The sequence below is a fragment of the Acanthisitta chloris genome, unplaced genomic scaffold (genome assembly GCF_000695815.1).
Source record: "Acanthisitta chloris isolate BGI_N310 unplaced genomic scaffold, ASM69581v1 scaffold19541, whole genome shotgun sequence".
In the NCBI taxonomy this organism is placed as follows: domain Eukaryota; kingdom Metazoa; phylum Chordata; class Aves; order Passeriformes; family Acanthisittidae; genus Acanthisitta; species Acanthisitta chloris.
Window position 1 is genome coordinate 47,606 of NW_008655683.1, and position 15,754 is coordinate 63,359.

Consider the following 15,754-nt stretch of genomic DNA (forward strand, 5'->3'; position numbering starts at 1 on the left):
TTTACTGAAAGGATAGTCAGGCATTGGAGCAGACTTCCCAGGGAAATGGGGGAATCACCACCCCTGGAAGTGTTCAAGAAATGTGTGGATGTGGCACCTGGGGACCAGGTTTAGTGGTGGACTTGGAAGTGCTGGGTTAATGGTTGGACTCGATGATCTTAGGGGTCTCTTCCAACATTAACAATTCTATGTCATCATCCTTCCTCCTTAACTGGTGGGATGATGAGCCTCAGAGATGCACCCCTCTGACAGCAGAATGCCAGTTGTTACCATTCAAACCTTTTCTGCAGCCATGGGCTCTGTGCTTTCACAGATCCTTGAGAAGGCAGCCCCTTCACATCAGATACTCATTTTTGCAGTTGTTTTCAAGTGCAGACTGTCACCTACAGTGCAAACGTGTACAGTTACCTCCCACAGATGCCTGAGGGTGAAGGATGTACTCAGCCATTCCACAATTTTCCATGAACTCAAAAAATTGTGTGCAAAGTTCTTTAGGAGCTGGGATCATTCCACACAGGTCATGTCAACTCATATAGCTGAGATGCACACAGTGGTTAATTCCATTTGTTTCAATGGGGCCACACACAAATTCTTACCACCACCCAAATGTGGCTGTGAGGGCTAAGGGTCATTTCCAGCAGCACTCAGGAGGCATGAGACCCTGGTATCATGCCTACCTGCATGGAAGGACTTAGTGACCCAAGAGCCTTCCAAGGGGCTGTGGGAAAAATCATGCCACCTGTACCATCATGTGGGTGAACCATGTCAATGGACACCTCAAAGGTCTCCATGGGTGGGACAAACCCTGTCAGCCACCAACCCCAGCTAATCTTAATTTGCCCTAGCTTTAGGCATCCAGATGAGGTGCCTAGCCTGGTGAGATATTTATACTGAACTGAGGGACTCCAGTGCCTGCAGAGAAGAAATTTTAAATGCCTACCTTTGGGTGGCATAAATCCAGAAAGCAATGTCTCCACGACTCTATTGCATCACCCCTCTGGAGCTTCTCCGCTCATCTCAGCAGCTTGTTGGTGTCAGGACCAAGCAGAGACAATTTCTAGGCCCTCACTGTTCACTGTTTAGCTACTGGCCACTTGGTTTCATAGAATCCTAGAATGATTTGGGTTGGAAGGGATCTTTATAGGCCATCCAGTCCAACTAGGGAGAGCTTTAACTAGATCAGATTGCTCAGAGCCCCATCCAGCCTGACCTTGAATGTTTCCAGAGCTGGGGCATCTACCACCTCTCTGGCAACCTGTTCCAGGGTTTTTCTCATTGTAATTTACACTCATTGTAAAAAATGTGTCTTCCTTACATCTAGTCTGAAACATCCCATCTATCTGCTGTTCTCCCACCATGTTTCCTCCCCAGCCCACTAGCATGGTCCTGCACACCTGCTGAAGCTCCTGGCTTTGGTCCATAATTGTCTTTTACCAGCAGGTACTAAGGGTTTGAAAAAAATCACTCAGTGACATTGGCTCGGGATGTCCATTCTTTGCTACATTAAATTAGTTTCAAACATCAAGCTATTAATAAAATTGATAGTGCAGAGGAATTTGAAGCCTCTGCTTCAGCCTTGCAGGCAACTTTGCTGCTGGCTCAGTAGAAAATGGCTTCTACCTCCTAGGAATATTGTCACAATTTCAGTATTTTCGGAAAGGCAAGAGGGTTTTTTTAACCCTTATGAAAGGGAGAAAGGGAAAAACAACACATATGCTAAGATAGGCCATGGCTGAAGGATGTTTCTCTGAGATGGAGACAGACACGGTCACTTGTCAAGCCTGGTGTTAGGCAGAAGTGGGTGCAGAATGTCCATGCCCAAACCTCTAATCCAGACTCTGGGCTGCTCTTGGATGATTCTCATCCTTGTTCCCGCCTGGACCTGAAAAATTTTTTCCACTAAAAATGGTAAATTGCCATGGAAAGAACCCTGTTTAATAAATTACCCCGTTCTGACAGGATGTATTTCCTTGGAGATTTTCCAACCAGCTGTAACACTGACACTGCTGAAAAGCCTCTAGGCCTTTCTGCTTGGCTGGAAACACCAGTTCTGTGGAAATCAATGGCAGATGTTACCCAGTGTGAGATCCATTCCCAAATTTAAGTAAGTCCAACAGCCCAGGAGGTTGTGCAGCAAAAAAATCATCCCATGTCAAACCCACAGTATCGCAACCTTAGTAACACACAAACACACCCTGGACACACCTCACCCTCCTTGCTCCCAGACAATCCCTCCTGGCCAAACAAGTTACACTGGTATTTATTTTCCAATGTCTTTTCCATTTTCTGGCACTGACCATGCTAGAGAGATAACCTGTGAACAAGAATGGCTCGATTCCCTGTCAAACAGGAGCAGCTCCCTGGCTGGAGGAAGGGACAGAGCTGGTGACTGAGCTCCACGCAGAGGTAAGCAGCTCCAAAATGTGCAACAGCAGCAGTGGTGTGGTGTGACCCAGGGGCCCTGAGCCCAGGGCTGTGATGGAGAGGCTGTGCTGCCAGGGCCGCTGAGCCCCTCTGCCACTATTGGTGCCCAGTCTCAGGACGGATGCAGCAGAGACAAGGGTCACCTCCGAGGTGCAGAGACCCCTGTGTAGAAACTTTGGGTGATCCAGTTAAGGCACGGACACCTTCCACTAGACCACGTTGCCCAAAGCCCCATCCAACCTGACCTTGACTGCTTCCAATGATGGGGTATCCACAGCTTCTCCAGGCAACCTGTGCCAGTGCCACACCAGTTCCTGCAGACCTGAGAGGAACACAGACTCGGCTGCAGGGGTTCCTCTGCCCAAAGAGATGTACGTACAAAATGTAGGTGCCAATATCTGCTTTACTCATCCCAGGATGATGTCTGTGCTTTCAGTGGAGGAAAACTGCCACTTTTAGGAAGTGCTTGTTCACTTTCTAAAGTTGTGATAAAGCTGGTCCAGGGAAGGACATTGCACAGGAGGGAGTTTCTCTCTTGTCAGCTGTGAAGAACCATGCTGCTGAGATGTGATTTCTGTATCAAAACTGGCCATCCTGCTGCACCACGGGTGCATCTCACCACATCTCACAACAAACAATCCCCTCTCCTGGCACACACAGACCTAAACTTGCTGTCTGCAACCCCTCAGCTTTTACTTACATATTCTGCAACTTAATTAATTGAGGCTTAGAGTGCTTTGAGAAGGGAAAGGTGTTTAAAAAGCACAAAAGGGCCATTAATATCAGATGTCAAGCTGTAACAAAGAACAACTGTGCTGCTGGTGCTTTCTTGATTAGTCAGGGCACCCTGGATTGCATTATCTCATTTGCAACTGTGACAGAAAATGATACCAACCCCACTTCAGAAAAGTCACTTTATTTTGTTGAAGCCATATGTTTCCAAGGATAGAGTAAAGCTCCAGAGCCATAAATCATGCCTAGATAAGAATAATCTCAAACAATGGTTTGTAGCAGGATGTTGCTTGTTCTGTGATAATTGCTCAGTGTTCAAGGCACATTTCCCATCACCTGCTCAGACATGCAGCACAGAAGCAAAATGCCTCATGCTGGTTATGGTTCTTAGTGTTTGAAATCTGAACATGTTAAGACAATTTTAATAACACTGTTCCACATATGCCCAAATCCTGCGGAGCTGCAGCACCTTAGATTTCAAGGACTGTCCACTTGCAGTCAGAAGTCATAGTTGCAGTAGAGACCTGCTAGCCTGACCCATGTGAGGTTAGGTAGCAAGGGTGATGGAGATGCTGCAATGCAGACCTCCTGAGGTGCCTCAGCTTTGCTGCCTCTCTGCAGATGAGCTTCCACATCACTGCACCTGGGGGGTGCACTGGATATGCTGGTGGACCTGGGATGCAGGGGTTGTTGGGTTCTGGTGTGGGGAAGCTGCTCTGGGTGCAGAACCTCTGAGAAGCACATGACCACACAGCTAAGACAGATCAGAGATAAGGCCATGCAGAAGGTGCAAGACAGGCAGCTGTGTGGGGCTGCTCCTCCTACCCAGTGCTTGGGCTGCACTTGAGAGCTGCTGCCACCACACATACCTTCAGAGTCAGCTGGAGATCCTGAGTCCTTCAGGCTGGGGCCTCTGACATCCCACCCTGACATTTCCTGGGACCTGAGCTGGCTGCTCTCCTGTCTTGATGGCTGCCATGTAGCCCAAGAGGAGTGCTGGGGTTGAAACAGGGTCTCAAGAAGGAGTGGGAAATCAGCTCTGCATCCATCTGGCAGCAAAGAAGGCATGTTCAAATGGGCAGACATGCAAAGTTTGGTTTGGAGAGCATCCACAGGCTGCTGTTGGCCTGCTGGGAGCAGCAATCCAGACCTGGCACCTTGCACCCAAAATCCCTGAAGTAAAACACTACTGGCTTTACCCAACTATACTCATAAAGCTGCCTTTCCTTTTGAACGAAGCCAGCGCTGCTTGCAGATAGCCTCTCTTTCTCCATGAACCAGCCATGGCCCATGAAGACAAGGAGTCATCCTCTCTTTCCACTCATCCCCCCACCTCCCCTCTTCATCCCCATTGTCGGCATCCTCAACTTTGCCATTTGCATCACTGCTGAACAGGGTGCCACCTGGTCAGGTTGTGCTGGTCTGGGATGCGCACACACTTCTGGTTGCATTGAACACAGACCCTGAGCAAAGGAAACAACTCTCTGTCCCATCCTGATCCAGCCAAATCTCCTTTTCCCTCTGAATCCATCCACTCCCAGCTCAGCCTTGCTGCAGGCAGTGTGACACAGAGAAGCAAAGCTGCTGTGTTAGTAGCTGGATTTTCTTCAACCCAAGACAGGCCACCATCAGCACAGCATTCACTGCGTCCCCCATGGGATGGCAGCACCAGCCTGCTCACTCCTGGGACTCATCATGGGATGCTATGGCACATCAGGGGTCCACACTAACCTGGCACTGGAGGGAGGGACAGAGATGGGGGTGAAGGTCCTTACCTTCATGCATCCATGAATGTAGGACTCCCAAATGCCTCCAGCCAAAGTAAATGCTGCGGAGACAGAGAGCCTCCCTCCTGCAGGCAGCTGCACCAAGAGATCTAAACCCCTTGCTGAGCCAAGCACTGGGGAAGGGCAGCACCCCTGTAGCCTCTTCCAGCAGCAGCAGTCTCTGTGCCCTTTATCTGGCTGCAAACCCCTGATGGCACCCTGCAAAGTCCCCCATGCATGCCCCAACTCAATTGTCTCAAATGTCAGAGGACATTGCTCATGTTAGTGGGGAGGAGTGAAGAGTGAGCAGAGAGGATAAGTGGTGCAGAAGAGAGGTTAGTTTCACCTCTGACATTAAGGTGTCTGCTTGTGTGTGGGCTCACCAGGTGGGTATTCACACAGGAAAAAAAGCAATGCACCTTGGATTCCCCCTCCTGCCTCTTCTCCCACCTGACAATCCACAGTCCTCTGTGTGCTTCAGGAGCAGTCAGCTCTCAAGGGCGGCAAGGCAGGTGGCAACAGATTTGAAGCCAAAAGTGCAACTCTTGGGTGTTGCTGGGCTTTGGAGCAGGCAACAAGGGCTTCAGGGCTGAGACACTCAGGGTCTTAGACCTTCAGAGAACATCATGTCTTGAAGCTTCAGGGCTTCGACCAGAGAGAACTGAAGGGTTGGGGAAAGATGACCTTGGCGTGACTAACGGAAAATGTTTTCTCACCATGCAAAAAAATGGGCAATGGTCTTTCCTCACAGCAAGATCCATGCAATTTCAGATGTCTGGACAGGCCTGAGAACTATGAGACACACCCAGTTGCACTCCCTCCACCAGTGGGACCCCATTGCAATGAGCAATGCAATCAACAGCAGGACCTTGCCCCCATTCCACCCTGCTCCCTGCTGCTTCTCAGCCCCAAGTCCTTGTACTCTTGTCTCATTCTCCTTTCTTCAAGTCCCAGAAAACTCTCTGTAACTAAAATCCTACCCTGACCACCACCACCACCTCCTCCTTGGAAGGGATGGGTTTCTGCAGGGCTCACTGCCATTGTGTAGATTTCAGTGTCATCATAGCCAGAAAAAAATAACCTCTTACCACATTTAATGCACATTTCCCAGAGGAAGCATATTGACATCTGCAAATCACAGAAACTTCGTGGCCTGCACTGATAAACCCCGAACATTTTACAACAGACAGAACTTGAGTTACAATGGTGGTGGCCCACGGCGACATTGCCTCAGCCCTCCCTGTTATTCCCCAGACAGTTCATTATTATTAATATCACTACAATAAATACCAGAACAAAATTGACAGTGTTTGGCCACATATCTTAAAGCATTGCCCCAGTCCTTCTTCACTCCATGTATTTGCAGCCTTGGTGTCCATCCCTATCAGTCATCAGAGGAGCCTTTAGGGATAAACCGTTTGACTACGTAACCAGCCAGGTAATAAAAGCCATGCAGAACTGCAGCTGTGGCATCGATGACCAGTGACAAGGTGCCCCCAATCCCGGTGGCCATGTCTTTAAGGACAGAGGGAATGGCACAGATGGAGTGGTAAGGGAAAGCAGCGAGGTGAAGGACAAACCCCACAGGGATGCTCAGGATCCTGTAGGTGAGGGACACCACATCTTGAACAATTTCCAGGAAGCCTAGGAATATGTTGACAATGACCCTCCCCACATCGTAGGGTATGCTGATGAGCACCATGCTAATGGCTTTAAGGTAAGACACCAACCCATTCCACAGGCTGTAGACTCCATCCAGAACTGTACCACAAACTCGCTTGACAACAAGCCACAGAAAATAAAACACAAATTTCACCAGCTCCACAAAAATGTAGATGAGGAGTTCCAGAAGTTTGATGAAAGGGGTAGCAATGACTCCAGCCAATCTTCTCACCCAGCCACTGTCTCTGGTCTCCTGGTCGTCACCTGTTCCTACTTGTTCTCCAGAGCGGATCTGACTGAGAGCTTGCAATACTGCTCCTCTCTTCTCCTGGCTCTGTCTGTCTTCCCCACAGTTGCCCTTAAACAAGTGAATGCCTGCTAGAAGCTGCTTCTCCAGCTCTCTCACCGTGAGGTCTGCCAAGCTGTTTTCATCATTAGTATTTTTCACTAGTCCCAGGGACCATCCCTCCGGAGCATCACAGCACGCTGCCAGCCAGAGGCTCTCTGGCACCGACACCTTGCCTTTAACTCGGACACTGGAAGGAATTGCACCTGCAAGGAGATACAGATGATCCTTCTTGGAGCAGTAAGGGATCAGAGCTTGCTCCACTACCTTCACGATGTCTCTGTGCCAGCTTTTGCTCAGAGATGGGCTCAGAGGGACGGCATTTGTAAGTGTGTAAGTGGCCATCTGGAAATCCTCCTCATTGAGCAAGCTGGGATTGAGCAGCCCTCTCTCATAGCCAGAGCCCACATAGTCTGAGGTCAAGGCTTGATTTGCACCAAGGTTGGCCACAGTGCCAGCGATATTGGCTTCAGGCACCATCTCACGCAAATCATTTTCTGGATCATCTATCTGAAACAGTAGAGAGAAGAGTTACTGGATGCAATTTGCCTTCCTAGAAAGCAATGTGCAAAATGGGCCTTGAAGTATATTTTCCATTATGACTGTTACTACATGCTGTGCCTTGGATTACATCCTGCACTCTCTCCTTATTTTCCTTGCAGTGCTGCAGAGGAGTGTATTCTCTACTTAGCTTCCCCGCCAAACACATTGGTTTAGGCTGAAAAGGATACTTGCAGCTCTCCAGTCTGGTCCAGAGCACAGCACAGACTCCAGAATCTCACCAGCCACCCCACACCAACCCTCTAACGCGTGCTTTTTTCTAGAAGAGATTTTAAGACCAATAGTTGGCTTGATTTAGGGCCATGTTCTCACCTCCTATGTTGGTGGTACCTGCAGTTCATTTAAGAACCTAAAATAGCACTTTAATTCAGTCCCTCTGAACTATCAAATCCAAGCCATGGAAAAAAAAACCAAAAATCCGTGGGTATTTTAGGTGCCTAGAAAAGGCATTTACCTCTCACCATCTATTGTGTAAGACATAGGAATGAAGCCAAGCACCATGGCAGGTGACCTGAACTTCCCTTCCTTGAACACAGACAAAGCAGTGAACTCCTAGGGCTCTCTCAGGGCTGGTCATTAGAAGGCTGATTCTCATGTCATTTATAGTCCAAACCCCATCCTTAAAGACTGCACCACTCCTGGCATAACATGGGTGAGGATGCCATCACCACAGGTCCTCGATGGAATCTGTGCTACCTGCTTGTGTCCTCCATTCCCGTGCAGTGGGACCAGAGGTAGCAATTACTGCAGTGGGAATTTGTCCTGGAGTCATGCACGAAGGGAGGGGGTCAGGGTAGTGGCAGTAACAAGCAGTGGGAGGAGAAGCACTAAACATCAGGGCGTGTTCAGGTCTTTCTCAGGTGGCCTCAGCTCCGTCTGCTCTATAGTCACTTCTACTGACACTGCCTGCAGCTTCTCCAGAGGGGTGTGCCAGGTTGTCATTTTCTTCCCCAAATTAGGGGGTGCACATGTTGGTAGAAGCTCAGGGGCGGCAGATGATCCCTGACAGTCACTGCCTCCTGTAGTCTCTGTTTCACAGGCTGTGGCCCTTAGCTCCCAGCACTGTGCTGGCCCAATTAAACCTGCTGCCTTTGCCCCTGGCTATAAGCTGTTTACTGCACTATCTAATACGTACTTTGGAGTCATCTGTGGCAGACACTCCATAGTCTACCTTGAATCACTGCCCAGTCATCCTTCCTTGTCCCTTAGCCATCCTGCAGTGCACTTGGACAGAAGTTCAACTACATCCTTGCAAACTTACACAGAGTTTGCATCCTTTTAGTGTCACATCACCTCCTCACAGCTCTGCACCAGCCTGTGCTGAGAGTCAGGGTGAAAGGGCCAGTGCCAGCGAGTGTCAGCAGCTATCCATCATCCTCGCCTGGGAACCGAGCAATGACTGGCCTTCTGCATCAGCCAAGCCCTGCGGTCGAGCACAGGGCTCCCTCTGCACCAAGGCTGGTCACGGTGCCAAGACTGGTCATTGCTGAGGGCTGCATTATCCCCACCTCCTGCTAAGGAGGTTTATTGTTCTTTGTTTTGAAGCATCTGATGTTTATTGCTTTAGGACTGGAAGGATCATGGCGAGTTCTATGTGCTGCTGATGCACAAGTTGCAGCTTTTTCTACACGCACCACTTTAAAAAGACTTATTCTGCACTACTACTGCCTTATTCTACTTCTCTTGGTCAGACACCCAAACTTGTCAGCTGCAGCTGGCTGATAAGGCCAGACATTTTGCATTCCATGAAATCACTGTCTCTTCCTGCCCCTCTCCACCCCTACCCCCCAATTCTCCCTGTTCTGTGATGATGGTGTGCCGGGGGACAAGGGATGCACCTGGTGTGTTTAATCCCACAGCAGAGGTGAGGGGGACTGGGCACAGGTGTGAGGCTGTGCCCAGGAAGTGCCCTCAATGCTATGACCCTTTGGAGCTTTGCACCCTCACAGAGACACTCATCCCATCTCGCTCCCATGGCAAGTGCTGACATACCACAAGGACACATAGACCTAAGATGGATCAGCTCTGACTCCTGGCAGACATTCATAGCCTACATGAAGCAGATGCTATAAACTTATTTTTTGTCTCCTTATGAGGTGATTCATGCAAACCTTGAAGTGCCTATCAAGAAAATATGTCCCCAGTTACCTGTCCAGCTGCAGGCTTTTGCACATACCACTGGGACTGTTTAGGTGCAATTAAAAAGGACATGATAAAAATGCAGCTGTGTGCTGTTCATGTGTAAGTTGCTGACATCACCTAGTTATGCTTATAATAACTCATATTATGGTTTGTAATAACTCCTGCATAACTGAAGTTTTCCTGCCTCCTTCAGCTCAGCCTCACAGGCAAGCTGTCTCCAGCACTGCATCAAACCTGCATTGTAAGCTACCTTTCCTCACTGCTTCAAAAAGCTTTTGACTTGTGTCATCCCAAAGCATATCTGCATTCATGGAGTCAGCCATGAAGCCACCTGTGCAAATAACCTGGAACAGCTATGGGCAAGATCCAAGCAGACAGGTAAACACATCATTCATAGGATAGCGATTTAAAAACAAACCACGCACTTGAACACCTGTATGGATGTGAGCATGTAACAATATTGATGTGTCATTAAGTGGGGGGTGCAGTTTCACAGAACAGGCAGAGGCAGAGGGGGATTAGAAGTCAACACACAGTTATTAAGGCAGGCAGCTTCTCTCCAGTTTGGTCATTTGACAAGGCAGGACACTGCTACCTCCCTCCTTCCCCACCTTAGTACATGGGATCTCAGGTGAACTTCAGAATCCCACTCCCCTTGCTGCTGCCTCAGGCATGCTTACACCATTGATCACAGTGGAAATTTTTCTTCCAACCTCAGTGTGGGATTCATAGGTCAGAGAGGAGGAGACACAGTGCATCTTACGCCAAGGCTTCTATAGCAGGATGATCACATGAGTGGCTCTAGAAGTATCTGTTTCTCTTGACCCTCCAAAACAGAGGGCAAGAGCAGCTAAGGGGTAGCTGTACTATACCCAGGCAATGCAAATCCCACCTTGGCCATCTGTCTGGTGGTAGTAATCAACCAAATGGAAACACGAAGTAATTCATCCAGCCCCTCATACTTTATGATGTAAAAAACAACTCCAGAGTTTTCCATCTCTCTCTAAGCTACAGAAAGAATCAAACCCAGAGATTTTCAGACAGCCAAAATGAGATGAGGTAAAAGCCACCTAAGCGACTTGCTCTCAACCCCTAGGAAACCTGTGGCAGAGCAGGTTTTCAGACCCATCTCTATCCTGCTCATCAGCCTACCCTTCCTGCTCTCTAATTTTTCACTAATTACTGAATTAATTCACTGTTTCCAGCTGCTAATCGGCTGGGGGTGGCACTGACATTCCTCACACTTCTCACCCAGTTACTGCCTTTGTGCTGCATTTGGCATTTGTTTCTCAGGCAGACATTCCTGAGGAGGAAGGCATGCAGGGAGTGAGACAGTGCCCTCACCACTTACATCATCATCCCCAAAAAAACGTATGACAACCCTGAGGCCTTCACCAGAGTGCTGAGAGTTTTTATAGTGATTTCTTCTGTTTGCTGTGTTTCTGCACCTCCATGTGCATGCACATACCACTGAGCAGCTGAGCCAGCTCATACCCTGCCATCCCTGTCTTGGCAAGGAAATTACCCAAAAATATGGCAATCCCTCATTGGGCTCTGCTGAGAGCAGGTATTTCTAAGGGTTTCCTTCAGCAGCCATCTGACCTAGCCTTGATGGAACATACATAATGGGTGAGAAAGTTTCTCCCCACTTTATTCTCCTGGATCCAGCATGGCAGTGTTTCAGAGGGATGTATGCACTTATTTCTTGAGTTACAGGAATTTTTCATAGTCCGACTTCTTCCTCTTAAGAGATTCTTCTGCTGATTTTTTCCCCCATAGTACTTTTCTGTCTCAGACAGAGGTTCCTACAGTGAACTGCAGAGCTGCTACCTTCAGTCTCTGAGACACTTGCATTTCAGCAATGGGTGAAGGGGACCCATTGCTGTCAACTAAGAATGTTAACTTGTGGAGATGCTCTGGAGAAGAAATAGAAACTAAAGGTAGCATCTGGCTGATTATTTCAGAGGCCACAGTAGGTCTTGGTGGCAGGATACACAAGGTTTGGGCTTCTTGATTGCTGGCAGGAACAAAGACAAGGTGAGGGGTGAAGGGAGATGGAGCAAGGAGGGCCGAGAAGCCAGCTGGAAAGAAGGTGCAGGAGAACCAAAGTTGCTGTGGAGGGGCTGCCACTGCTCCATGGCAAGAACAGCTTTCAGGCCTGCCTGTGAAGGTCTTGAGAGTCAGACCGCAAGGAACAGGAGGAAATGTAAGGGCTAGAGGTGACAAAGGATGTCAGTGACCAAAGGCAAACGGGGAAGGATCTCATCTTTGCTGCTTTACCTTGCTGCCTCCATGGTACTGAACAAAGATCCTTGTTCACCTGGATCCTCTTTGTCCTCTAAAAATTCACTACCCTTCTTCAACTCGATAATGGCAGTCTGTAAAAAGCTTCCCTCTGTTTTAAAAGAGCAAGCAGACACCTCCCACAGCTGCCTGTGAAGTGGAAGGGCAGAAGATCAAGAGGTCCTTGGGAATTCCTGCAACTCAAAACCCAGCCCAGAGAGCAAGGAGATAGTCCAAGGTGAAGACAGGGGTGTAGAACCTCCTGTCTTCACTGCCTGTGGCCTTAGTGCCCCGTGGCCTTAGTATCTCATCTCCCAGCATGAGGAAAATAAGCACATCAGACATTCTCCCTGCAGAGGGGTAAGCTTTGATTCTGGGAACATGCAGCACCTGAGGGCCATGCTCCTAATACGCTGCTCTGACACTGCAGCCATTCCTGCCCTGACAAAGCAGCCTTGCACACTGACAGTCTTTCCTGAGGTCAATAGATGGGGTAGCTTGATGTTTGCTACAAAATTCCCCTTGATCACCCCTGAAAAATCTGAAACACGGGGGAAAAAGAAGAGGTAAAATGTACATGTCCTCTCAGGGCACCAGCAATTTTTTGAAAGGATTTCCTTTACATTCCTGGAGGCCTTCCTTAAACATGCCAAGTGTCAGGGGAGACAAAAATCACTGAGGGTCCAGCAAAATTCATTTTATACTGCCTACTTCTGACTTGACTGAAGCCTGCACGCTCCAGGACACAGCAACTCCCTTCCCTACTACAGTCTGCAACACAGGGGCACACCAAAAAAAGCCGCAGCATCAACTTGGTGAACCACAAATGGATGTTTTATCCCTACGCAGCGAAGCTAAAGAACGCCTATCAACACTGTGATCACAGTGGCAACAGAACAAACTTCAACTTGACACTGCAATGTTTGGCCCACTGGCAACACTCCCTGCCCATGAGAGCAGGCTGGGCAGGACAGACACACCAGTCGGTGTCAGAGGACTTGCCTCCTCCCTGGCACTGCACATACAGCAGCCTGCCCATTTTCATTCTAAGCTCCCTGTGACAAGAAACTATTTGTTTGCGCAGTTACAAGCACCAAAATAAGTTCTGTTAATGTTATGTTCGTACCAACAGAAGTTCAACAAGCAGAGTTCCTGCCTCCTTTGGAAATCTCCTAGCCCCAGCCTCACCCCAGAGGAAATGTTCTCCAGGAACACTTGCTTTACAGCAAAGGAAAAGCTGACTTACCTGTGGTTCGACCAGCCAGTTCTCCTCCTCGCTTTGGGCTGGCTTTGTAAACTTGAAAGCTGAATAAAGAGGGATTTTGTCCTTAGTACTGTAGAGGGTTGCAAAGCGTGGCTCCTTGTTGTACTGCTGACAGATTTTCACGTGGAATGGCTCCGTAAATCCTTCAGGTGGGACTTGTCCAGGGAAGAACACATTACACTCAGCAAAACCAGTTTCATCCTCTCTAACAACTCTGCCCTGGGAAAAGCCTGGGAAAACTGAGATGCAAAGCAAAAATACAATTGACGTCTTCATGGTCCACTCCCTGGAGCTGAGGGAAGCCCCGGCTGCCTCCACTGGGTACGGCAAAGGACCTATGCTCCGAGTCCATGCAGCAGCGAAGCCAAAAAGCCTCTGGAATTCGGGTGTAGCGTGCGAGGGAAATGAAACACGAAACCGCAGCCGATCCCTTCGGGGAGCCAGCGCGTTCTGCAGGCAGCGCCTTGCGAAACCGAACGTGCGCCAGGCTGCGGTGACACACGCTGCGGACGCCAGCTGCCCTCGGGAAAAAAAAAATGCCGAGCGGAATCATCAGCGCTCCTTGGCAAGAGGAGGAGGGAAGCCCACGGCAGCGCAGGGCTGGGGCTGAGCAGCACCGGCTGTCCAGGCTGGGGCTCAGTGCCCGCGGGGGTGTGGTGTGCTGCATTGCAGCAGTCCCCGGCAGGAATTTTGGCTGACACAGCCAGAAATGTTCCTGAGGCTGTCAGAGGGGATGCTGCAAAGTCAGATTCACCACCCTCCTTGGCAAGAGGAGGAGGGAAGCCCACGGCAGCGCAGGGCTGGGGCTGAGCAGCACCGGCTGTCCAGGCTGGGGCTCAGTGCCCGCGGGGGTGTGGTGTGCTGCATTGCAGCAGTCCCCGGCAGGAATTTTGGCTGACACAGCCAGAAATGTTCCTGAGGCTGTCAGAGGGGATGCTGCAAAGTCAGATTCACCACCCCAAAGAAGGTATTAGCTGCTCTCTCCAGCTGCAACCCCGGCCAGCGGAGAGGGAGAGGAAGAAGAGAAGTGGCAGACATTGGAGCTGCTGGGAACACACTTTGCCCCTTTTTGGGGTGTTTGTCATCACAGCTGCTGGCAGCTACATGCTGCTTAGATTCCTGGGAAAGGCATTTGCCTCCCATCTCTCCTGGAGCTGTATGGGGCATTCAAAACCCTCCAGTATGACCTCACTTTGGCAGAACCTCCCTCAGAAGAGATTAACAAAAGGCAGAAGGACTAAGACCTTTGGATCACATACTCCTAATCATCATTCACCTCTAAACATTTTGACCAAACCTATAGAACTGGCAAAAAGGGGAATGAAGCTGCTTCTCTGAGTTCATGTTCAGCAGAGCAACCATCTGCCCAGTAAACATCTGCCTATGATACCTCAGGTACTGCTGGATAAAAGGCTGTGTTCCTTCACTGACTAGGAAAATGAATGTTTACAGAACAGTGGGGATGGAAAGATTACAGAGCAGTTCCTTGGAGTCAATAAAATGGCATTTTCCCACCCAAGAAGTGAGATGCGATGAGTGGTGTTGCCAACAACTTAAAAAATCCTGGGTGCCAATAGGGCAAAACTCCCTTTTATAATGTCATTTTCCAAGCAAAAAACTCCAAGTGCTACCATCCCACAAGTGCTTTGCAGACAAAGTAGGAGCAGTCCATATTGCAAATAATAAAATGGGACAGTGGGTGGTTAAAATGCCTGCCCAAGGTCAGAGAAGGTGTCTGCAAAAGGCTAAAAATAGACTGCACTCTATAACTACAATTCTTTTACTCAGGAATGACTTCTGGAAGCATCATGACAAGGAAATACGTCAGCACCTTTTGGTGTGGTGATATCAGCTGGGGGAGACAGAAGCAGGCTGGACAGGATGGGGAACAACAGGAAATGTAGTAAGTGGGCTTGGTTTCAGTCCAGGCAGATGACTGGTCACCCAGCCCTAACAGAGAGAGATAATCATGTTCAGGAAAGGTGATGAAAAAGAAAGGACAGACACAAAAATTCATTTTTCCTGGATGTAAAAAAAACTCATGGGAAATCAAGAACTGAAGCTAAACCTTAGCTATTAGATGTTTTTCTGATCCTGGACTTGCAATTATCTGGGCAGCAGAAGAAAATATTTTCACAGTTGGTCAGTGGTTTTGAAAACTCTGCTGCAGTAGTTAATCAGCTATCACATGCTTTTATAGGCAAAACAGGGAGCAGTGCCTATAGGCAGTGATAGGGAATGATGCTCATAGGGACTGATGCCAAAAGGAGTATTAAGGTCAGATCCAAACCAGCCCTAAGGCTGTTGATCTAATAGAAGGGTTCTGGCAAAATACACATTGGTTGGCAGTGGGCAGTGTGAGCTGGTGGCAGCAGTGTGGCCTTGCAGGAGCTAGGGCTGCCTTCTCCAAACACATCAGGGGGTCAGAGTGCAACGAGTCAAGCAATGCTAGCAGTGCAGGCAAGCACTCAATGTTTGATGTGATGGAGAAGAAGGAGCCCAGGGACGATGCAAAGAGGCAGGTGATATGGTCAAAGGGACATGAGAGAAAAATGGTCATAGGATCACAGAATA

At 49.0% G+C, this 15,754-nt stretch overlaps 1 protein-coding gene across 1 annotated transcript; it reads right to left on the reverse strand.

Moving 5' to 3' along the window:
• Positions 1 to 6,306: 6,306 nt before the first annotated feature.
• On the reverse strand, positions 6,307 to 13,582 carry ENDOD1 (endonuclease domain containing 1). Its single transcript, XM_009084025.1, has 2 exons — positions 13,163 to 13,582; positions 6,307 to 7,440 (listed from the first exon to the last, which is right to left on the reverse strand). The coding sequence occupies exons 1-2, from the start codon at positions 13,454 to 13,456 to the stop codon at positions 6,307 to 6,309; spliced, it is 1,428 nt and encodes a 475-aa protein (XP_009082273.1). The 5' UTR covers positions 13,457 to 13,582.
• Between the last annotated feature and the right edge of the window lie 2,172 nt (positions 13,583 to 15,754).